The sequence below is a fragment of the Dunckerocampus dactyliophorus genome, chromosome 16 (assembly GCF_027744805.1).
Source record: "Dunckerocampus dactyliophorus isolate RoL2022-P2 chromosome 16, RoL_Ddac_1.1, whole genome shotgun sequence".
Classification (NCBI taxonomy): Eukaryota; Metazoa; Chordata; class Actinopteri; order Syngnathiformes; family Syngnathidae; genus Dunckerocampus; species Dunckerocampus dactyliophorus.
Window position 1 is genome coordinate 2,785,709 of NC_072834.1, and position 24,155 is coordinate 2,809,863.

Below are 24,155 nucleotides of genomic sequence, written 5' to 3' on the forward strand. Positions count from 1 at the left end.
CGCGTCTCATGATGCAAAGAATACCTCCCTCTCTGTCATTGGCTGTTATGGGCACAAAAGGAGAGAAATACCGGATTTGGTCCTCCTTTTTCCCCTGAACTCAACCCAATTGAGAATCTATGGCGCACAACAGAACAGCAGCAGCGGGAGCAGAAATGCTCCAAAAAGTCACAAGTCCAATGTAAGAATTATGAAGGTTACAACCAAGAAGGGATCCTACGCTAACATGTAACTTGGCCTTAAAACGTTAAAACGTTAGTGATTGAAAGAAGCTTTTGCTTCCAGTAAATATGACCTCCTTAGGCTGCAAATTCAACAAATGACCATTTACGGTTCTTAACAACCAGTGAAAAACTCTGTTGTGCATAATAACGTGGAACAGTGTATTTTAAGTTTTTATTTTTGAAAAAAATGTTGTGTGGTCAATAACATTCAAATTGTACTCTGAAGGTTGATGACTTGAAAATGATGATAACTGTAATTTACATTGACTATTTAGCAAAATTAGAGAAAAAAAATCATTTGCGTAACACTTTAGAACACAGTTTCATTGTAAAATAATAAAACAGTTCTTCAAGTGATGCCTTTTATTTACACTAAAACTGTGCACAGGTTGCTTTAGATGTTTAATTAGCACTTCATGGTTTGATTTGTTATGATATTCTTTTCAGTCGAGCTTTAAAATGCAATGCATGAATGAAGAAAAATGATATAGCACCTTTTTAATAATGCCACGGGGTCAAACAGCAACAAAAAACGGTTTCATGCATTTGTCGAAATACTTCAGTGTTTGTGTGGTGGTGACAGTACTACTCAGTCTGGTTCAAATCGAGGGCAAATCGTACGACTCCGCTGCTCCTCCGTGGTTCGGATCTTTCCAGCAGTGGTTGTGGTTCTCCTCCAGCAGCACCCTGGGAATGGTGATGACCACCAGGTCGGACAAACTCTTCTTTAGCATCTCTAGGAGGCAGCACATGGTTAAGGTGTCAAGAAGGAGAAAGAGCAGACATGTTCAAACACAAAGTGCGTGGAGCACCCTGGTGACTTGTTCGAGGAGCGCCTGAAAGGAATCACAGCTACAAATCATGCTGCTCAATAATGAGTTAAGGCAGGGGTGTCCAAAGTGCGGCCTTGGAGCCATTTGCGGCCATGGACTGTTTTTTTAATGCCTCACAGCACATTCTATACATACCAGGCGTGCCCGATAAATCACATGTGGGAATTATGACATCATACCGATAAATCATTAAAAATAGCTCTGATAACCAATAATTTAACGCTCCAATGAGGCGAGATTACCCGTATTGTGCGGTTGAGCAAATCAAACTTTTGTCTGCGTCGTTAACGGCTTGTCGTAACTTCCCCTGAGCTCACTTGTAAACTAACATTCGCTTTCCAATGAACACATTTCGCGTACTAGTTGTACCAAATGCTCCGCGACGAGGGGGGAAAAAAAAAATCGAGCACACAAAAATCCTTGTCAGCCACCTGAAACGTAAAAAGTGCAAAAGGTTGCCAGAGGCCTCCGTGGCGTCACACCCGCTGCTCGGAGCGTGTGCCCGAATACAGTGCACCTCTTTCCTCTCTATACTCCGGTTCGTCTGACCTTTGTAGCGACACACCGGCTCCTTGAAGCATGTGTCCGAATATAGCACACCTTGCTGGGCCACAGCAGGTGGCTCCCTCCACTCTATACTCGTTGACCTGATAGTAGTGATGTGATGATATTGGATTAGGACAAATCAACAGGTACAGTTTGTCAAATCCAAATTTGTTCCAGTCCTTCTTACCTCCAGGTGTGCGCAAACTACAGTTACATCTAAATTCTAAAAAAGGAGATATAAAAAAGTTCACAGTTATCGGAACCATATCGTTTGTCGGCATCAATTTGAAAAAAAAAAACAGATTGTGCATCTCTAAAAAGAACAGTCATTTTATGTGGATCAAGTCAAAATACTTGGAAATTGAGGTAATAATATGAAGTCAAAAAGTTGTAATCTTACAAGAAAAAAGTAGTAATTTTAAAACAATAACATGACATTTTTTTAGAAGGATAAAGTTTACATTTTTTGAAATGATTTTTTTAAGTGGTAATATTATAAGAAACAAAAAAAATAAAGTTGCAATGTCTGTCAAATTAGGTTGAGGAAATGTTATCAATTAAGTCAAGCTATGGTTTATTTCTAACATGCATACAGATTACATTGAATTGCTTCATGTTACAATTGTAACATTACAAGATAAAACTGAAATTACAAAAATAAAATAAAATGTTGGTTTTCAAAATGTAAAATATCAAACCAGTCCCCGAATCCTTTAACTTTTCAGTATGCGGCTCTCGTGGACCAAGCCTGGACACCCCTGACTTAAAGTTTAAGGATTGGGAATAGAAAATCTGCTGCACTGGGCAGCACGGGTGGTCCTCGGGTCTTGAACGAGTTCCGTTCCTAGACTGTGATGTGAGTACAGTTTTAGCGGAAGGCCAAATTTATACCTAAATGAACTCCTAAGTCACTCACACTGTATAATAATACAATAATAAAAAGATCAAATCCAGGAATGAAATACAACAGTTATATATAGACAACAACCCTTTACTTTCTACCTTCTTAAAATATTGTTCCAGGCTAGTCTGGAAGGATAACTTCCGTTTAGCCTCCCAGATCTCCTTGTAAACAGTGCACGGAATCCATGACCTCTTGATCCTTAGTGATGGTTGAGGCCAAAAGAGAGGCCGATACTGTTTGGTATGTTTCCTCCCTCTGAGCTTTTTATTATGTTCAGTTTCACTTCCACGGTGATGGCTTTCCTTTTCCTTGGCACACTGCCACCAGGGAGACATACTGAAGTCCAAAAAGTTAGCAAAAAAGCTATTAAAACTATAAAAGTTATTCTCCTGAAACAGTCTTGTGCTGTATCTAGTTGTCGAGCGAGTGTCGTGTTTACGGGCCAAAATTACATTTTGAATTCATCATCGGTGACCACAAAATGTTGTAAACCGAGGACCACCGGTAGTGAACAAGCGAGCGTCTTGGCATGTTTTCAGAGGGAAAGCAACGATGCCACGATGCAATGCAATGTACAAATCCTACTCCTAATCACATTTAGCACAATAGCATTCATATTTTAAGTTCGGCTCACAAAGATCACGAACATGCCTTCATCACAAACGGCCTCTCGTGAAGTACGTGAAGTACTTACCCCTGTTGACCTCCAACCTATGCAGTACTTCCTAGTTAACACTTGGTATATTATATATCGTATACTTTGAATTCAAGTGCACGTGAGCTCAGATTGCAGGTCAAACAAAAAACAGTCATGGCATGCTTTGCAAACAGATTTGACACTGTGACAACAGGTCAAGAATTGGCTACAGTGGATATACAAAGCACCAGCTTAACACTGAACCCCTGACAAAACATAAACAGCAAGGATATTAACGCAGTGTGGATATGCTCCAGTGTACACAGGTTGACCTAAATCTGTGCCATCAGCTGAAAAGCCATGCTGAGAGGTGCACTTCATCTTCATTTATTTTTGTTTTACTTTCTATATCCACTGTAGTGATGTGATGTCATGAGTATGAGAAAATACGTGACTTCGGTTCCCCGCCATGTGGATTATTGAACATTTTGCATGCAAGTTGCATATCGTCTCTGTCATTAACCCATAAGAAGCCATAAGAACGTCCTGACTGGAAACGGGTCCTACTTATTGCCGGCAACGCGAACCAAACTCTGACATCGGTCATACAGGGAACGACCGCCTGAATGAAGTGGTTCGGTACCCCATATTCCCAAAATACTCCCCACAGAATTACTCGAGGAACGCGTTTTTTTTTTGTTAAAATGCGATTTTTTATGTGGTCGTTCATATTCCCCAAAAAATCTGACTTGTCAACGTGAACGCAAAGCCTCCGCATGCACAAAAGCAAGACGTCGCACGCATTTCCGGAAGTAAAGATTACGGCGGTGTGCGCGCTACCTCGCGCGTTTGTGGCAATTCCAAGGCTTTTTTTTGCAACGAGAGTCAATATTTTCTGAACCAAATCATCCTGCGCAGCAGATTAAGAAGAAAGAGGGCAAGGATTTTGGCTATGGCACTTTGTGGAGAACTTGCTGCGACGTCTGTTCCGAGGAGCGCGTGTCTGGCAGGAAGTGCTTCACTGACTCATTTTAAAAATTATTTTCGCATTTGAAAACATAAGAGTTGTGCTGTTCACACTGATGTGAAAAAACAAGATGCAGGTCACATATGAGCAAAAAAAAATCGGAATCCACGTACACTGCGAACATAGCCTAAGACACTCAATAAATGTCACCGTGTATGTTCCTTGCTACAATCCCAAGTACATTTGTGCTACAGTAGTCTTTTAGTATTCTAGTATTTTAGAAAAAAAACATGACAAATATCGTCTGTGTGGTATATCCTTCCTAATTTGACTTGAAATGGATTCTTATGGGTTAACAGTGCATTCCAAGCGGCATAAAACCTGAGCGTTCCATCATGTAAGCACGCTTACATGCAAGCACCCCTCCCAACACCACGGCTGTGGTGTCCATATGGAAGAGAAATACGTAGAGACTGGGAAAGTGCAGTGATGGTGCTTGGCCATTAAAACAAAAGTGTGCCAGTGTGCAAAAAAATACAAAAATCGTATAAATCACAACTCCATGGGTATGAATGTGAATGAGTGGCTTTTTTTTTTTTTTTTTTTTGCAGCCTGTGTCTTCACAGTGTCTCTTTGAGGGTTACCTGGAATTAGGCAGCGCGCAGCCCCACAGGTGTTGCTTTAGGGTCTGCACCCAGCCAATATCTCGGATTGGCTGGCAGAGTTGTATGTAGTGGTGTTGTTTTAGCACAACCCTTCAAATGAATCACAATGTCACTCATTAGCATATGACTGCTTGGGCACAGCATCATCCAAATGTGATTACCCCCCACCCCACCCCACTTCCCTTGGCCCCTCCCAAAATACGCAGTGTGAGAAAGCACGGTATTTCAGCATTGGTTGTGTACATTCAGCGGTACGTCTGACAAACACATGACTTTCAAGTCTGGAATGAGTTTGCAGACACTTGATGTTGCTCTTTCAATATATTACAACTGGGGTGTCCAAAGTGCGGCGTGGGGACCATTTGCGATCCGCAGCTTATTTTATGAAGAAAAATTAGAATAGCATAGCATGAATGTGTTGACGTACAGTGCTTAAAGAGGCCCAATCCTGCTCATTTAATAAAATACTCCATAAATTTAAAGTTGTGTACTGGGTAAATCTGCATTCTTCTCCTCTTAGCCGGCATACTCGGATTTTGCAGCCTGCTCTCCCGACCACGCTAACAGTGAGGAGTAATTGGATGGATATTGGAGAATCTGGTGTCGAACCTTGCTTTGTTCATGAAGCAGCTGTCCATGAAGTGGCGAGAGGTCGGTCTTTAGCTCCACCGAAAAATAAAAAGCTTCCCTGTATCTGTGTTACCCTGGTTTAGATACACAGCTCTCACATCTGATAAAACACTTTCTGGCTGCCATTTTTAAGAAAAAGTGACAAACAGTACGAGATCTCATCTTGTGACGTTCTCGTACCCGAGCGTTCAGGAGATACAGGAGTGGCATAAAAGTGAAAGCAGGGATGAGTTCAAAACACAGCCACCTCAAGATATGGCACTTCCACATCTTGTACAACAAGAGTACATTTTAAACGTATACATACTGTAAGTCTGAGAAGTTGCAAATGTAGGATAGCCCCCCCTTTAATGAATGAATCAGATTTTAATGTAATACACCATTACTTAAATGTACTGCTTTACAAAAAACCTGAAAAAATAGTCCAGCACATTTACTTTTATTTGACAAAAGATGTTTCCAAGTCGTTAGGAGCTTGTCGTGCTCAATAATTGTGACTGCGACGCTCGCTGGACATTGTGAGTTCATCGTTTTCAGCAGGTTTTTAAAGCCGATTTTTTGCTCTGTTGCAACAGGGACCATATCTTCGTGATAAGACCCCTCTTTATAACAGCACACTCCTCATGCTTTTCCTTTCATGAGGAACCCAACAGGAGCGCGCAGCCTCACACACTATTGGAGTTTGTGGCAAATTTTAAGGTGGTGAAAAATATTTTTTATGCTCTGAATTCAAAGTTATTTTCCCCCGTGTCCCCTTGGGGGCTCCGTAACATAAATATCTACCTGATAGGTGGTCCGACAAATCATTTTAAGCACCGTACATTGGATTGGTTTTGCATCTTTTCATGCACAAAATGTATCAACGTAACCCTCCCATCCTTTAATTTTTCACTTTACAAGTTTGGACACCCCTGTTGTTATAGATATGATGCAAAGGTAATATATTGTTCAGCTCTCATGAGGACAACATGCAGCTGACAAGGAATGCCAGAGTTCATGCCAGAATGCGGTGCAATCTTGGATAAGCAGAGAAAGAAAGTTCTCTTCCATGTGGATATCGTTTTGTGGATCTCACAAAGACAAAGATGGGACAGAAGAAATACTGACAGATACCTGCAACCACTAATCTTACACTTTGAATACAATAAGTCAGGAGACACCTTTGTTGTGTGATTTTTTGGGGCCGTTTATTTGTAATGTTTCTTTTAAATATGAGCAAACATAAACAAGTACGTCACAGTCAATTTTGGAGGGTTTTTTTGTTTTTTTTGAGCCAAGACATAACTTTCTATCCTTATTTTGTCTAAATAATCACAAAGATAGCACCGTGTGTGTGGCATGCCAAGCACTGTTCACATGAAGTGACCCGCCCCCCATCCCAACCACCCCCTCGCGTTATGTGACAAAGCAACCCTTACCCAAAGGCTGCAAAATGCTAATGAGTCTGGAGCTCGGCCCTGATGGGACACTAACATACATTTAGGTGGTGATGGTTGCACACACAATAAAGGGAAAGATTTCTACTAAGTGTGTGTGTGTGTGTGTGTGTGTGTGTGTGTGTGTGTGTGTGTGTGTGAGGAGGACAGCACAACGGGATTCAATCTAAAACAGCATTTATCTCATTTGAACCAAAGGTAAAGAATAAGTGCATATGCCGTCTACTGGATATGTTCGTATCTACTGTACAGTGGAACCTCTAACGTCAAACACCCCTGATGTCGTACAATTCCTAACTCCACCATCCTGATATGATGGAACACATTTTACATGCACAGGCTACACAAGCGCATATGGACTTGGACTTAGATCCACTCGTGCTGTTTTTAAATGGCTTACTTTTTAATTCTGTGCTGCTGTTATTACACGATTATGTTATTAATGATGCTGTTATTATTATGTGTACTGCATATCAGGGCTGCAACTACCGATTACTTCCTTAGTCGATTAATCTGAAGCTTGTTATTTCGAGTCATCGGTTAGGGCCTATACTGACCAAATCAATATGAAGCAAACAGATAGTGGTTTGCTCTGCGACGTACTGTATCGGAAAAGAGGCAGAACTGTCGATCACTGGTCTCCAAAGCGAAAGCCGATGTGTGTGAATATCTTGTTTTGTCTAAAACACAAAGATAACAAGTCTGCTTTCATGGATGACGAAGGAAATTGAAAAATATTCACACGTGACAGGCTGAGGATATTTAGATTTTTAAAATAAAAAACGATTAATCAAATACCAAAATGGTTGTCAAGAAAGTGGATCATCAGTTCATCCGGATGATTCATTGTCTGTGTGCGCCCGACCTTTCAAGTGATTTTGGATGGATGCGTGGTAAGAAAGAGGCGGTTCTGGTTCAGAAAGGATGGTCTCATACGTTACGTTGAGTATTCTTCTCAGGCATTGTTGCTGGTAAACATCGGGCTTGTGTGGTAGACCAAGTCTCCCATGCGTAGGGACTCCTATAGAGGATTTTGTTCCGTACATCAACAATGTAGAAGATCCGATGCGAGACAATCGGCCTTCCCAATCATCTTGTTGTTCATCCGTGGTCGTTCCACCATCTGCGCTTACATAACTTCTGAGGTATGTAAAGGAACCAACCTCACCCACCCTTCCGTTCCCAACCGTGATTCATTTTTTACTGTTAACGCCCATGATCCTTCTCGTCTATGTGCTCATTCGCAAGCTAACTTGAGCGACTTCTGCGACCAGTGTCATCAGTTTTGTTAAATCAGTCAGACCGCTATGTTGACTCCATTGGATGCCAAAGGTTGGTACTGTTTTCCATGGTTTATGATGCGACCCTGATGCCCTTTGTGATTTCAAAGCAGTCTGTGTGACAATCTTCTGTTTGTACGGAACGGCTGGAGCCACGCTGGAGAGACTTAAATACATCAATGTGGCGCTGGGCTAAGCCACAGAATTGTACGATCCACCACAGAAAATATTTACCATGTCAAATGCTAGGCCGTACGGTGGCCTAGTGGCTAGCATGTTGGCCACACAGTCAGGAGATCTGGAAGATCTGGCTTCGAATCTCGATTGGGCATCTTTGTGTGGAGTTTGTTCTCCCTGTGCGTGTGTGGGTTTTCTCGAGGTACTCCGGTTTCCTCCCACATTCCAAAAACAAGCATCTGAGGTTAATTGGCGACTCTAAATTGTCCATTGGTATGATTGTTTGTCTATATGTGCCCTGCGATTGACTGGCGACCAGTCCAGGGTGTACGTCGCCTCTTGCCCGAAGTCATCTGGGATAAGCTCCAGCATACCCCCCCGACCCTAGTGAGGATAAGCGGCATAGAAAATGGATGAATGGAAGTTTAACCACACACTAACTTGTTTCTGGTATGACGATACAGAATCTTAAATGAATGACGTCTTCCAGTGAAGCGACTTAGGTATTTTACGTTCTATTTTTATAAGCAGTTGTGAATATGAAATATGCGTGTCCAGTTCATGAAGCAACTGGAACGGAATGTGTTTGACCTTCGAGGTTCTACTGCGTATGCAGCTGTCACTTTAAGAGCATGTGTGGAGTGAAAGATGGCTCGGACATGAGCTAACATAGCCTCAATGCATACAAACAAGCGTGGTTACAATTAGTTTAAACAAATACAACCTTACAAAACAACATCATGTTCCCTTCTCGATCAAAAACATCGCACTGAAAATCGAAGCTTTCCATTTGGGATGTGGTTTGCTTCACTGATACCTGATACACATACTATACACAACAAGCACCAGGTTTAACGTGCCAGACAAAGCTAACTGAGCTTGAGAACATACTACTCAACATACTTGCATATAAATCTAATTCTAAAAGGACAATGTGAAAATGTGGTCAAAGAATGGACTGCAAATCCTTGCCAGTACAAAAAGTGAACCTTAAAAATGTACGTGTGTAGACAAGTGTGTGCGAATTTGCCACAGGTGGACCCCAATTAAGCTGTAGAAACATTTCAAGGATGATCAGCGGAACCAGGAGGCACCTGGGCTAAATTTTCAGCTTCACGGCTAAGGCTGTGAATACTTACCGCATTTTCCGTACTATAAGTCGTACTTTTTAAGCCTTTAAGTTCACGTGGGACGGTGGTTGTTTTTTGGGGCTACGGGCTAGTGGCCGCAATCATTCATTGCGTTGAGCTTGTTGTGACAGTTAGGCACACAAATTGATTGATACACAGAATGATACAACGTACTTTCTAATTCTGCCTTAGAGACTATGTCTGTAAGTACTGTGCAACTATAACTATGATGCCTGTGTGGATTGAGAAATGTGGTATTTTAGAAAGCATTGTTGTTTAAATCGGACACTACAGTGTTCCCTCGTTTATGGTGGGGGATAGGTTCCCAAAATAGCCCGCAATAAGTGAAATCCGCAAAGTAGCCAACTTTATTTATTATGTAGAGTATGTTTTAAGGCTGTAAAACCCCTCACAAAACACGTTATACACTTTTCTCAGACAGGCATTAACATTTTCTCACACTCTCAAAGTTCCAATTTTGTTTACATTTTAATGATCAATCTACTAGGATGGCCACAAGAAATGATGAAGTGACTCACGCGTATTCACTCCTCTGACCTTGCCTCCTTTTAGCGTTTTTCTATCCTTGTTAAAACATATTGCTCCTGTCGTCGTTCTCCTCCTCGTCATACTTCCTGAACTGAAGATTCATTTAGCCGGTTAGCTTCTTCTTCTTCTATTGTTTATTGGCGGTGAGCAAGCAGCTCACTCAGTTACATCGTTTGCTAGCGACCACAACAGGATACAGCATGAAGGAGATTGATATTGACAATGGTCTACAGCCAATCAGGATGCAGAACACAATGGACAGGGTCTCTCTTCTCCAATAAGGACAATTGTGGTTCTATATTTAGCCGGCTATTGTCTACTGTGGGTTCCTCAAACACACACTGAGAGGAGGTTTAGCTGCACACGTCTTCAACGCTCACATGAGTATACAACACCCTCTACTGGTAGCAGTCGTAAATACGATAACAGACACATACAACAGAGCACCGATAAATTGCTCTAAAACACCACAAGGACACAGAACACAATGCGCCTTCAAACGCTGTTAAAAAAAACATGCAAAATTGCACTTAAACAATCTGCGAAACTGCGACTCCGCGAAAGGTGAACCACGATATAGCGAGGGAACACTGTAATTATGTCTAGCTTAGAGAATGTAGCTGCTGTGTCAGCCACTGACTAGCTAAATACACAGATATGATTTTCAGTCTACTTTAGTTAGTTTGTGAGTACAAAAATGAAGTTTTGGTGTTGTTTCTACACAGCGGGATGCTTTCAGACATTACAGTATATCATGTATTCATTGAGAACATTCTGATAAATAGATCTGTTTTTATTGTAGACACATACTTAAAAAAATGGCTTATTCCAGCTTCTGTAGCTTTACTTACTTATTGGTCTGCTTTTGTGGATTTAATGTTGCTGGGAGCGGTGCCATGACACGCCTAAAAAACTAAAAAGCTTGCTCTGGTGATATGTGATTGATACGCAGTACATGTTTTTTTTTCCTTTTCGTGAAGCATTTATTGACTGATGTGACTTATCGTCCGGAAAATTTGGTATTTTTCTGTTTTTATTTTTAATAAATTTGCAAAAATCATAAAAATCATTGTCATTATCTATATAATTTTTGGGGGGAAAAATGAATTGAATCCATTTTGGAATAAGGCTGTAACATCATAAAACGTGTGAAGCGCTGTGAATACTTTCCAGTTGCACTGTGAATCCAACATAGTCATCAATAAGGGCAACCTGCAGCAGCATCATATGTCAGCTATCCTGCGGCATTCTAATACCGCCTGGTTATGCTCACCACTACCTGAGGGCATACCAAACAGTCCAAAAAGGAAAGATCAGTCTTGCTAATAATGTCGCTGCATTGCTCGGTGGTCACACTGAGTTCCATCCACAGAGACTGAAAGCATGACACCCAAAGAACTCTAGAACATATGCATGAGTAATGGCTGATGCATAATCACTTAACTGTGACCCAGATTGTCCGCTGGCACCAAATTGGGTTACAGGATAGTACTGAAATAAATAAACACAATCATGAAGGAATGAAGGAAATGCACAAATGGATGCAAACAACAGCAAGTACAAAGAATTGTTACAGTGTCAGAAAAGGAACTCAGCCGGAGCTAAAGCATGAAGATAAGCAGGTAGCAAACCAAGCCATGACAAACCAGACTTGACATTTTATCAAAGATTTGTCATCATCTTCAAATCATTACTTTTGTTTCGAGTGACCCATTCAGTAGATCATGCCAATTGTTCTCAAAAAAGTAAAATCTTTGATAAATCTGATCCACCAATCTGCTCAGAAGTCAGAAGTGCTTGTGGTTGTGCTCATGCGAGAGCAACCGTTGCACTGGCTAGCCCGTCGCCTTGGCAACCAGGAGATGGAGACATGCAGAGCGGGAGTGGCGTCAAATGACAGGAAGGAGGAAGAAGACAATCAAGCCCACTCCTGATTATAGAGATTTGGCAGCGGAACAATGACATGTCATGACAGGACTTATTTTTTATTGTACAAACAGAGGAAGGGAGAAAGTGGCCAATGGCAGCAAAGCAGAGAGAAGCTGACGTGCAAAGACGAGGGTGGAAACTGAAGAGAAAGATGGAAATCAATTTTGCAGCCTCTGTGTTAACTTTCCCCCACGAACATAAGTTATAAAATGAGAAGTAGAGCTAATGGATTTTTACTCTTTTGCCTCAGCCAGTTTGTTGTTCATCTCTTTACTTTTCTCCTTGTCCCCCACCGCTGGCCGGTTCATGGGCTGGTTCTCCGAGGTCGTCCTCTTGGAGCCTCTCAGCGCGGCGCTCTGCTTATCTTTGGCTTTCTTCGCTGGCTTGGCCTGGTCGGCTGCCGCGGCCCCAGCCTTTTTGGCTTTGGAGCGAGGGACACTATACCTGTCCACCTGAGGATGTTGGACATCAGACATAAAACGCCTCAGTTGAATGTCTTTTCATTTCTACCACTTGTGTTTTGGGATAAACAATCTAGCCTGAAAGTAGGGATGCTCTGATAGATCGGTCGCCGTTCAGTATCGGCCAATTTCTGTGAAAAAGCACCTGATAGGCGTATGCTGATAATCGCCTTTCAACGGCGATCACGAAAGCCGATCACCTGTGGCTCGTACTTGCGTAGAAGTATAGTGTCTTGCCCTAACTAGCGTCTTGGGTAGCGTCCAAAATGTGCCTGCGCTCAACTCCCACCCAGAAGTCACTGTTCCCCAGCTTTGTTGCCCCTCTATGACATCATCTTCGCTTGACTCTGTAGTTCTTTGCTAACTAACACGGTTACACCACAAGTCTGTGCTTTTTTTATTGAATACTGCTGCAAAATAACCCGCCATGGCATGAAGAAAGATGCAAGTGCCAGCACTCTAAGGAACACTATGAATGCAAGAAAGGCACGTTACTTCTGACGACTGTCTCATGCGGTGTGCTTGCTAAAGAAGTGGCGCTATTCCTTGGGTAGCTAGACAGATGTCTAGGCCTGTCACAATAACAAATTTTGCCAGTCGATAATTGTGCTACAAATTATCGTCGATAATCGATGTCATTGACATTTTTTGAGGCCATTTTTGTCATTATTGTCATGAGAGGTGTGATTCACATTTGAACCACTAGATGGTACTCAAGTATAGTGTACCTGTGTGAGCCACGTTAGCTTGACACAAAAGTTGCCTGTATGTATGTTGTTTAAAATTTATGCTATATAGCCATATTGAATGGTTGCATTTCCTGGTTGCAATGTAGCGAGCGACACTGTGACTGTGCACCATTTTGCACTGTTTTGTTTATATGTGCCGACCAAACACGTCAGTAAGCATTGACTGTCGGGTCGAAGGCTCCGGTAGTTTTTTTTTCCCAGTTGAGAAAACTGTCCGTGTCGGTCGTCGGTGTTCACGCGCTCACCTAGTTCATTCGTTCAAAACCGAAATATTCCCACACTGCTGCTGTCGGCGGTGGCATTCGCCTCATAAACCATCGCTTCTGTGCCTTCGTTCATGGTAGCGTATGCTGCCTCACAAAGCTAACTGCTAGCCCTCTGTAGCCACTCACGTAGCCCCGCCTCCACAAAGAGGCTGAATGAGATGAGGGCTCACTCTCCCTGTTCATTCTAATATAGAACCAAGGCGCACAGACAGATGCAGAGTGAACCCTCTTGTCATCCAGAGAGACGAGCAGATGAAACACACGCATACGTGCACACGGCAATTTATCGAGGGCGTCATAATTATCGACTTGTTGTTTTATCGTTTGATTTATCGATTATCGTGACAGGCCTACAGACGTAAAGCTGTATGCTAGATCCCTACAGTCTGCCATCTAAAGTAATCAAAGAATAATGAATGATTAAATACGTCAATTAAAACTGATAGCTAGTTTACTTTGTAGGAAACCAGGAAAAGTAATCAAATCGCCAAATCGCTTACTAAGCATCCAAGTAATTCTTCTTTCTCTTGATTTTTTTTCTCCCGCTTCTCTCAGCATTCATGAGAAATTTCTTTTCAAAAAGAATCATCGCACCAAACTATTTCTTAGTGCGCCCCAGCATGCCCGTCCTGTGTGAAGCACGCCTCAAAAGTCAGTGCTCACCTGCTTGGTGGGATCGATGTATGGCTCGCTGTACAAACTGCGTATCTTCCTCCTCTCCATGGCTTTGTTGTCAGCGGGCTGCAGCGGGGCTTGGCCCTTGAATGTAGCGCTATAGCTGGTCTCCAGCCTGGTTTTCTCATCCGGAGGTAGGTACTGAGACTTGGCCCGGATCATCTGTGCCGGTTTTACATCCCTGTAAGCCTTAAATTCGGTTCTGTCGGAAGAAAAGCAATGCTGTCATTATACGTCAGCTTGCAAATTCATTTGTATTTAATTGAGGGAAATAGGTATTTCATCTCCTGCCAACCAGTCCCTGATCTCGACTCATGTGGATAAAAGACACGTCTTCCATTCATACTTGTCCACCACTATGGGAGCTGGCCTCAGGGACAGGTTTCACAGGGACATTAGGACCTCAGAAAGAGATATTACCAGAAGTCCAAGTATCATGTTGAATAGCCGTGTGTTTGTAAACCTATCGAAAGTTAATATCATGCATTCTGCACAGCAGCATCGATGGTTCTATTAAGTGTGGGGGCCGAGACGATCTTTTCCAACACGTTGACTCTGACGAGCATAAAGATACCGCTTAAGCCAGAGGTGGGACGAAGGGGGATCCGGACCTTTATCAGGTACACTCATGTACTCAACACAGTGCTCTCCAACTGGCGGCCCACAGGCCAAATCTTGTCCGTAAAGTATGTCATCGGACCGGCCCATGAGTGCAGGTAAAAACTTGCTCACATTTTTACAGCATATTCCCAAAAACAGCATCTCATTGAATTGAAATATTTTTGAATGCTGAATTCAAAAAGTGAAACTCTTCCATTTGTTAAATTCACACCACACAGAGTAAATCTCTCAATTCATAGAGACTATTTTTATTGATTATTTTATTCCCCAGAGGATTACTGCCCTTTTGCACATCAGATTTTTTGATCGATTTTAGTTCAAAATGTTTATACGTTGCTTATTCAACACATTTTCAGATAATAAAAGTATTTAAAAATGGTAAAATGTTCTAACTTCAATTTATATCTACAGTATGCTATGCTATTTTGTCTTCTTTTCAATTTCAAATTTAATCGAATTTATTGGAATTTTTATTCCCTAATTATCGGTGTCTGCATCAGCCCCAAAAAATCCATATCAGTCGGGCCCCAAATGCCAAAACCATGAAATTATTATTTCTTTGGCAAAGTTGCCAACATAGGCTGCCTGGCTACCTCCGAAGTTTAAACCAGTCAGGACCTGCCCAACGATAGCAGAGCACGGATGGAGCAACAGGTGCATAACTTCGATTTTATTTTAGGACTTACATTGTTTACGATTTGAAAAATAGTTTCAGTTTTCATATAATTCAGTTTTAGACGGACCTTTTGGAACGGATTAACGGAAACCAAGGTTCTACTGACTGGACAACAAAATGCACTTTTAGAACTAGTACATTAGTACATATGATAATAATAATAATGGATTTGATTTTATATAGCGCTTTTCAAGGTACCCAAAGCGCTTCACATTGAAATGAACCCGTTATTCATTCACTCTTCAGTCACACATCAGCTTACGGCTGCCTCGGGGTAGACTGACGGAAACGTGGCCGCCAATTTGCGCCTACGGCCTCTCGTTTTCAAACATTCGTTCCCATTCAAACACGTGTGTGGGCAGCACAGGAGGCAAGGTGGGTGGAGTGTCTTGCCCAAGGACGCAGCAACAGTGAGTGGGTGGAGGGAGCGCAGATCGAGCCTCCAACCTTCCGGTTTCTGGACGACCTCCTCCCACTTCCTGAGCCGCTGCCGCCCAGTTTGAGTTGGTGGGGGCTCTGGTTCAGACCAACCAGACGACACATGTCAGTCATCAGCCCTGGTGGCTCCAGCAGAGCCACGAACACAACTGTAAGCAGCAGTAAGGGTCACTGCAATGCCCTTGGCCATTGTGTAAATAAAGGAAAGTGCTACATGAGGCAGCAGCGCAAAAAGCCACAGTCAATGCTTGGCTACTTAGAACAAATTGTGTATTTATGAGGAAAAAAAATCAATACAAGGCACCTGTGAGGGAGTTAGAAGCTTTGTGATTCTTTCTATTTATAGCCTAGACTTCTTAAAAGGGAAAGTTATAATGAGCTTGCATTTACTACGATGATGCACTGACAGGAACTTAGAAAAAAAGTCAAGACAAGTCAAAAGAAAAAGTCAATTCATTGATGCGATTGCTTCTCACGCGAGTTAATGGTTGATAGATGATCAACTTTATTGCTAATCTCATTGATGACTATCTTGAACTTGTTCCTTGCTTCAAAACTACAACCATGGCTTCTGCGTTTCTTTAAAATTCTATATTTATTGCAACAAAATGTGCTAGAATCTAAAATTCGTTATTGGAACCTAAAACTAATAATTATTAGTGTCCTGTGGTACATTTTTTTTAGAATTTCGCCCATCATCCACAATCCCTTTGTGAGACATGAACACACGCCTTTCCCTTTTCTGGACATTCTAAAGGTATAAAAACAGATAAAAAAAGAGGCAGCTCGGAATGGGACGCACCAATCCCACCTATAACGCCTTCTGAAAAAACCTGCCAAAACCGCCAACAACCACCAAGCTACAGCGACATTGTCATTATTACTGTAATTGTTACACCGAAGAACTACATTCCTGGCATAGTGACACCACACCACACCACACCGGCTAGCTACTAGTCGGCCAGCGACTAGCTTAAACACACACTCGCTCACTGCGCGTCAGTGCTGTGCTCCCAATGCCTCAGGCCGCTACTGAAAGGTAACGCTATACATTGGAGCTGAGTTTGGAAGAGTTAACGCTGGAGGTTGGGGGTTTTTGGTGGTGTTTTAATCGCGGAATAGGTGTGTCCCATTGCGTGCATTCATCACCTGCCTCTTTTGAGCAGTTTAGAACACTCAGAAAAGAGAAAGACGTGTGTGCATGTCTCACATAAAGGCTACAATGTTATTTCACCAAAATATGAAGTAAAATGTTCACGGTACAAAGGCTGGTGACGGGGACAGCTACCGGTGGTGAACAGGAATGATGGAAATCACACACAGAGCGATTGCATAACAGGACTTAGCTCGCTTTCAGGGCTGCGATGGACCAAGAAGCCACAGTGCAAATACATGTTACACAATGGCATCCAAGGACAAGGGTGTAAAGCACTTGCATGACACCACAGGGTATGTCAATGTGTGTGTGTGTGTGCGAGAGAGAGAAAAGAGAAACACTGTCAGCAAATGGGGTCCACGCTAATACAGTATGTCATACTGTAGGTGCTATTCATGGTCACTGGAACAATCATGCCTATGTCTGTGAGGTCTGTATGTACTGTACTCGGTCATAGGGCAACTAAATATCTATTCAGCATAAATCATCGTCACCCTACCGCCAAACAGAAAGCTTTAAGATTTAGTCAAAGCGGGACAGATTCCTTGTCTGTCGTTCTCGGTTTTGATTGCTTTGTACTTTACTTAGTTCCCGGCTTTGCCATAGTTTTTGTTTTCTCGTTGTGCTTCAGAGCAGTAAGCTGTTTTTGCTGATCATCTCATGTCTTCATTGGGTTCCAAAAACATACATTTGTAAGCCGAATACATGCTTAGGACTCTAAGCAGCTAGTTAAACGCCTCCGACCGCTATATGAGGAAATACAGCGTCTGTCGTCGTGAGTTACTGTGAATCCTACTCCAACTTGGTACCACTCATTGTGCCGCAGGCATGGAAGCAACAAAATGAAACATATTTCAGACAACTTCTACACCCTGTCACCGTAAGCTTGTTATATTATTTTTGAGGTGATTTGGCATGAGTCACTGCAACGGAAGCTACGCTTGTCATTTCTTGCTTTGTGACTAAAACTGCTGACCCAGCTGACCCGCTGCGGAAAGTACAGCTTCTTCACTGCACCCAAACACTGACAGGAGTGGAAATGCGCCAGGACACAGCGAGCAACCCCGTTCGAATGTGGCACAATCTGCACCACTCTTCCAGGAAGAGCCATAGGAAGAAAAACAAACCCCGAAATATCTCAACTGAGCGAAACAGAACAGTGGACAGAATGACGGTACCGCGATGAAATGGTGTGTATTTGCACAAACATGCGCACATGCAGCGTAGCCGACTGTAGCGTGATCGCTCCTCTACGGATACAGTTGTTGTACCGTCGTCCCTCGAATGACCACGGCCTATTACTGTTAAGCAAATGCATAACAGTGGTGTGAAAAAGTGTTTGCCCCCTTCCTGATTTCTTATTGTTGCATGTTTGTTACTATTAAACTTCTTGAGCACTTTTTGAAATGTTCATATCGTCACATCCCTAATGCAGTATAATGTATCACTTTGTTTTAGCCCCATGTACTGTACACTGTAATACTGCCATGCAGTGTGAGCAATTATCTCAGAAATGCTAATGCTCAACTACTGCTGGGCAGCGATAAAGCACTGGCATCTTCACTCTGAGTATTCTTTTTCCTGGTGTGTCAGCGGCCACAGAGCCGGGCTTAAAGTCAATACTCCCCTTCCGTTGGGATCGGTCGGCCTCATCTCCCTCTCAAAGCCTCTCTGCTGCTGCTCTCGCGTTGGCTTACAAACACTTTGGTATGTGTGACTCTCGTGGTACGATATGAACATAGCCCAACAAAAAGGTTACAGCGGTCTCTTACACAACTCATTCAAAATGTAGACATAGCTCCGGAATGAAGTGTAATCACAAACGCTAAAATCAGATTAGATTGGTTACATAAAACAGCTTTGGTACTATCAGTTTTTAGAGTTTCGGATTATGTCTTGGCAACAATATGTGAACATTTTCACACAGATGGCTGACACCAGAGCAAAAAATCAAAGCAGTTTTCGGGACAAATCAGTTGGGGAAGGATGAGATCCCCCAGTTGCTTGTGTGGTGTCCCATTTCCCTGCTTGACTAGCATTTAGTAGACAAGCTTTCCACTGCTTGTTGGGAGGCTCTAAGAGGATCATTTTCCAAATCCAACAATAACCAGTCGCTTCTATGCTGTTTCGAAAACTATATTCTGCTAACAAAGTCGTCCAGAAGACAGAGGAGGAGTGTAAGGGCGTAGGCAGGAGACATTTTGGAAGGAACGCCTCATTTAAAGGGATTTGGATAGAGTTCCCTGCAATAAAATACAAATTACAACAAAGGACTCAAGTCTGACAGTTTCTGAACCTGCAGCATTTGCTTCACTTTCACAGATAAAACTTCACTGCTCTTTGTTATCTTTCCCAAATGCCCTTTTGGAAACTGCAGATCACGCAGTGACAGAGTAGGCTTTGTCTGGGTTAAAAAAAGAACACGAACAAAGGCTGCTGTGCCTCTGTTCTCACTCTTGTGACTTACTATCACACATAATATGCCATTTGAAAAGCCGTTACTTTCCTAAATCCACAGCCATTACATACCCTCTAAACATGGCTGTCCAAAATACCACGATATATGCACATACAGTTTGGATTGTAGATTGACTTGTCTGGTTTTAGTTGTCCCAGATCTCTTCCCATTTTCTATTGCTAAGGCAGTATTCCTTGCCTTCTCCGTCTTGCATCCATTCATCCATTTTCTCATTTAGGGCCACGCGTGAGCCAATCCCAAGACACATTTCGACAAACAACCATTCGCACTCCCATTTACACTCATGGACAATTTAGACTCCAATTAAGCTGCTTCCCAAATAGTGGAGGGGGCTGGTTGTGTGTAAATTACTGTTAATTTCACATTGGCAGTTGAATATTCGGCTCCGCAGCAACAGCGGTAGATCCCCCTCACTGTGCCCGGACAGCTGTCACATGGTGCGGGGAGCTCGCACAGGAAGTGTCGCTCCAATTGCTAGTTGTTCATACTTTACAACTTTTATTGGATTTTATATGAATTTTCTCTTGGGAAATTAAAGTTTATTGCTTTTGCAAATGTGTACTCTCATTATTATGCCAGATCATTCATCAAAAAATGGTCTAAAAAAATGTTGCCAATAACATTGATTATCGCCGATAATTTGTAGGACTATTATCGTACAGCAAAATTTGTGACAGGCCTAGACAGATGCTAGATAGATATACTAGATAGATGTAGTGGAGAGGCTGAAGACACATATTTATATTAAATTGGCAAGGAATGGTAGCAGCAGGGCCAAATGACAGCAGATAACCATTGAGGTCATCTGTTAGCCAAGAATAGCTGGGGTTGGCAGTGTCAGTGATAGATGGAGCAGAGGTATTTTTGTCACAAAAGAAATTGGTATCATTAAATTGAAATTCATTCACAGACTCCTCAAGCAAAAGCACATCACACTTAGGGTCCTTTATGTAGATTGTGATAGATATAGGGATGGTTGTTTGGCTGTACGGCACCTTGCAGCTGGAGAACACCATTAAAGTGTGGAGGTGAAAGAATGCAATGACCATCTTGTCTAATTGCATTTCAAACAGAAATAGCACTGATGCTCATTGCATGCGTGATTTGTGCCCACCAACCACACCGTTAATCCACAGTCGACCTGTTTTGAGGCTCCACTGGCGGAACGAGACAGACGGAAAAGAGTGCTGTGCCATGTGGAGGGGCAGTGCCCTGGGCTGCACCCTGCTGGCAGCTCCACAACACACACACACACACACACACATACACACACATCAACCAGCTGTAACACATGACATGCTATCACTGTATCATTACAGATGACATGTGTATGTTTGGTACAAGTTATTCGATTATTCTATGAAGGACATTAACTTCAATCTTAGTAGTCTCTGACCTCGCAAATGCGGAAAATGCATGCAAAGCATAAGAGGTGGCGTAGCGTGATGGTCAGAAATGGTCAGATCTAAGGCATCACCAAGACTTGGTCTAGCACCAAACAACATAAAACATGATTTCTTTTTGCGTCTGTGTAGGCTCTCAGTCGTACAGGAGTTGTCCATCGAGGAAAAGGCTTCTTGAGACGTCATCTGTACTTCTGTGTACAGAAGTACAGATGACGTCTCAAGAAGCCTTTTCCTCGATGATTTCTTTTTGTTCAGAATTCATTTGTTTGGTGAGAACCACCTCTGAACTGAGGCAAACTCATTTTGCAACGTGTTTTCAATGATAGATTTATTGACACTAGATGAATAAATGACGATGTCGTCAGCATATAGGTGTACAAGACAATTGGAGCATATTTTTGGAAGATCGTTAATGAAAATAGAAAAAAGAAGTGGTCCTAAGGATGAGCCTTGTGGTACTCCCTTCATAAGAATTGCATAATCAGAGTTATGTCCATTAAAACGCACACACTGTCATCTATTACGAAGATATGAGTTAAACCAAAATAAGCTATTTTGAGAGACACTAATAGAGTAAAGTTGATCAGGTAATAAATAATGGTAATAAATAATGGTCAAGAAATATTGCGGCAGTGAGTTCCATATTTGCGCCAAGTAAAGTAATAGATGTTTACCCTCGATTATTTCTGATGAAACACATTTAACCATGCAATCCTTCCTTTACTGTGCCTGTGTGCAGCAAGTGTGTGTGGACTGGGGGGATTTGGCTGATCGATGCACTGCTGGTACGCTTGCAAACTCCAGGTAGATCCAAGACAAAAGCTGCTTATAAAAAATACGACAGGGGAAGAGGAGAACTACTAAAACACCGCTCTGTACAACCAAAATAACAATGTATTATATCTCATTAGGTGTTTTGTGCTGTGAGTGTGTAGCCACGACTGTGGATCCCTCCAGGGAAACCAAGAGCATTTGGGCCAACTGGCTGAGTCATGCCAACTCATACACTATGCAGACAAAAGTATTGCGAGAGCTGGCTGGGTTTTTATTCTGACTTTTTGCGTTTCCCTTTTGGCGTCTTCCTGGACTGCATTATGCCACCTTGGCGCTTGCATGAATTTTGCCTCCGCATCGAATGCAGAATTCCCCGTGGCAATGCGTGCCATGTGGATGGTATGCCTGAAAAGAGTGACGACTTGTTTGCGCACTGTTTACGTAAGTTCCGCGTGAGGCACGTAATTGGTGAACGAAAATGGTGAGCATCGGCACAAAATGCCACGCTCCCGCATGACTTTTAGTGTCTATTGTACGACATGGTACGTGACGGCACACTGATAGCAGGCACCACCCTTAGCTTCATGAATTCAAAATACTTTCAGGGGAGGACTAATCTTTTGACACGGTTGTGGTGTGATTTAAAATATATGAGATTTTATTAACAAACTCTCTTCAGCGCAATAGTAATTTATTGACAGTCCCTAGTATAAACAACCAGCGGCTAGAGCAGCACTTCCCGTGACACAACAGTCCAGGCACAGGGAGGGGGAACCACTGTTGCCGCTGAAGCTACGGAGCCGAATATCCAACATCCACGTGAAACTAACGTCACCACGGTGCGCCGCGGGCATGTCTGCATGGTGGCGTTGTGTTTTCTTCCTCTTGTGGGTGGTGGAAGTGGAGTGGCAACCAGCTTTGAGGCGCATTACCGCACCTACCGTGTTGGAGTGTGGCCCAGAGTTATGAACGTTATACCGCAACAGGATCGACCCGATCTGGTGGCGGAAGCCGATATTATGCGATCTTCAAAATACAGCGGATCGGCAGCCGATCCCAATCCTAAACATCGGATCGGGACATCCTAGTAGGGGTGTCACAAGATCTCGCAAGATTAAAACGTGGTAGGAGTTCTTGTTCAGAGAAAGACTATCTTGTGGGCACGAGGCCTGGGATGATAAGAAATAAATTCATTCATAATAAATTAATATCAACTTGATTATTTTGCCGACCTTGATATATTGCCATGTCTGTTTTCCTCTCTCCAAACCGGCAGGGAGGGGGTTCACTCTGTACATTGGTTTCGGCACCTTGCCGTGTTTGTTCCATAGAACAACAACATGAACGGAGTGAGCCCTTTTGTCAGTCGCTTTGTCTCGGTGGAGGTGGGGCCGCGAGCATCCACACAAAGTGCAGAAGAGTGTAGAAATCAAAAGAGTAGATTGCAATATATTATCATATCATTTGTATATTTTTTCCATTGTACTTTTCTTAAAAGTAATGTTAAAATCTCATGTGGCCTCAATCTCGTGTATCATCTCGTCTTGTGAACTGAGTGTCGGTTCGGCGTGTGTGACTTGTACTCACTTGTAAGAGCTGCCTGATGTCATGTCCTCCTTAATTTGTCTGTTGACAGCATCCACAGCCGCCCTGCCTTGTCCTTCCACCTTCAGCACCACTTTCTTCTCTCCTTCAGCCTTTCGAGTAGACTTCTTTTTCCTCTCCTGGCCTTGGAGGAGGTCTTTCTCCTGGACTTTGTCAGCAATGGCGCTCTTCTCCACGCCACTGTCCACATGCTTTCCGTGTGTGGACCTGCCCGGTGTCTGGTGGTCAACAGGTTTGGGTATCCACGGGTGGTCGCACCTTTTGGGAATGGGCCAGGGCTTGTAGTCTTTCTGGTACTGGGTCTCGCTGTTGAAGGGGATCTGTGGGCCGTGGTACTCGTTCTTGGGTTTGCAGCTCGGTTCTGGTCGAACCTTCCAGTGTTTAAAGTCCTCGCGCATGACCGAGCTGCACACGCGCTCCTCGGACACGCACCTCCTGGGCGCGCGTGCACCTGCAGCCGAGCGCCGCTGTGCACGCGACGGCTGCGTTTCTATAGCGACGCGGGCCTGCGATGGAGGCTGCAGCGGAACCGGATGCATCTCCGAGGCGTCCGTGTACTTGCTCAGCACCAACGGAACCGCAATGTCCGCCTTGTCCAGCTGGTTCCAGAAGCGGGCCATGCAGCACGCCCTGCTGATGCACGGCCACGCCATGCTGCGGTTCTGCACAACCTTCGACTCAAAATTGATGCGGAATGAATATTGTCGGGAACACGACGTGTACGGATAAGTCCAATGTCGTTCGAATTAAAACCGCGGGTTTAAAACGCACATGCGCATGTTCAAGATTGCGCTCTTTAAAAACCAACCGTAATGACGTTTTCTGCTCGGTTGTCGTCTGTCGTCCTACTACATCACAACAACACACGGCAAGGGAGAACCGCCCCGCCCGCGCAGCATCCCGACAGCTTCTTGGTGAACGAAAAGGTCAAGTTAGCGACAA

The 24,155-nt window shown here is 43.1% G+C and overlaps 2 protein-coding genes across 7 annotated transcripts in view; one reads left to right on the forward strand and one right to left on the reverse strand.

The window, feature by feature from the left end:
* mogat2 (monoacylglycerol O-acyltransferase 2) overlaps positions 1-24,155 on the forward strand; it is a 49,889-nt gene that overhangs the window by 9,088 nt on the left and 16,646 nt on the right. The gene's annotated exons all lie outside the window — the stretch shown is intronic.
* Positions 373-24,114, reverse strand: map6a (microtubule-associated protein 6a). Of its 4 annotated transcripts, XM_054755843.1 has the most exons (5): positions 23,196-24,114; positions 14,047-14,260; positions 12,145-12,359; positions 4,756-4,866; positions 373-960 (listed from the first exon to the last, which is right to left on the reverse strand). In XM_054755843.1, exons 1-5 carry the CDS (start codon positions 23,864-23,866, stop codon positions 810-812), a joined length of 1,362 nt encoding a protein of 453 aa, XP_054611818.1. In that variant the 5' UTR covers positions 23,867-24,114; the 3' UTR covers positions 373-809. The 4 variants fall into 4 exon arrangements, with proteins under 4 accessions (XP_054611818.1, XP_054611819.1, XP_054611820.1 ...); XM_054755844.1 differs by lacking the exon at positions 4,756-4,866 and having other exon boundaries at positions 387-960; positions 23,196-24,113; XM_054755845.1 differs by lacking the exon at positions 4,756-4,866 and having other exon boundaries at positions 389-960; positions 12,182-12,359; positions 23,196-24,113.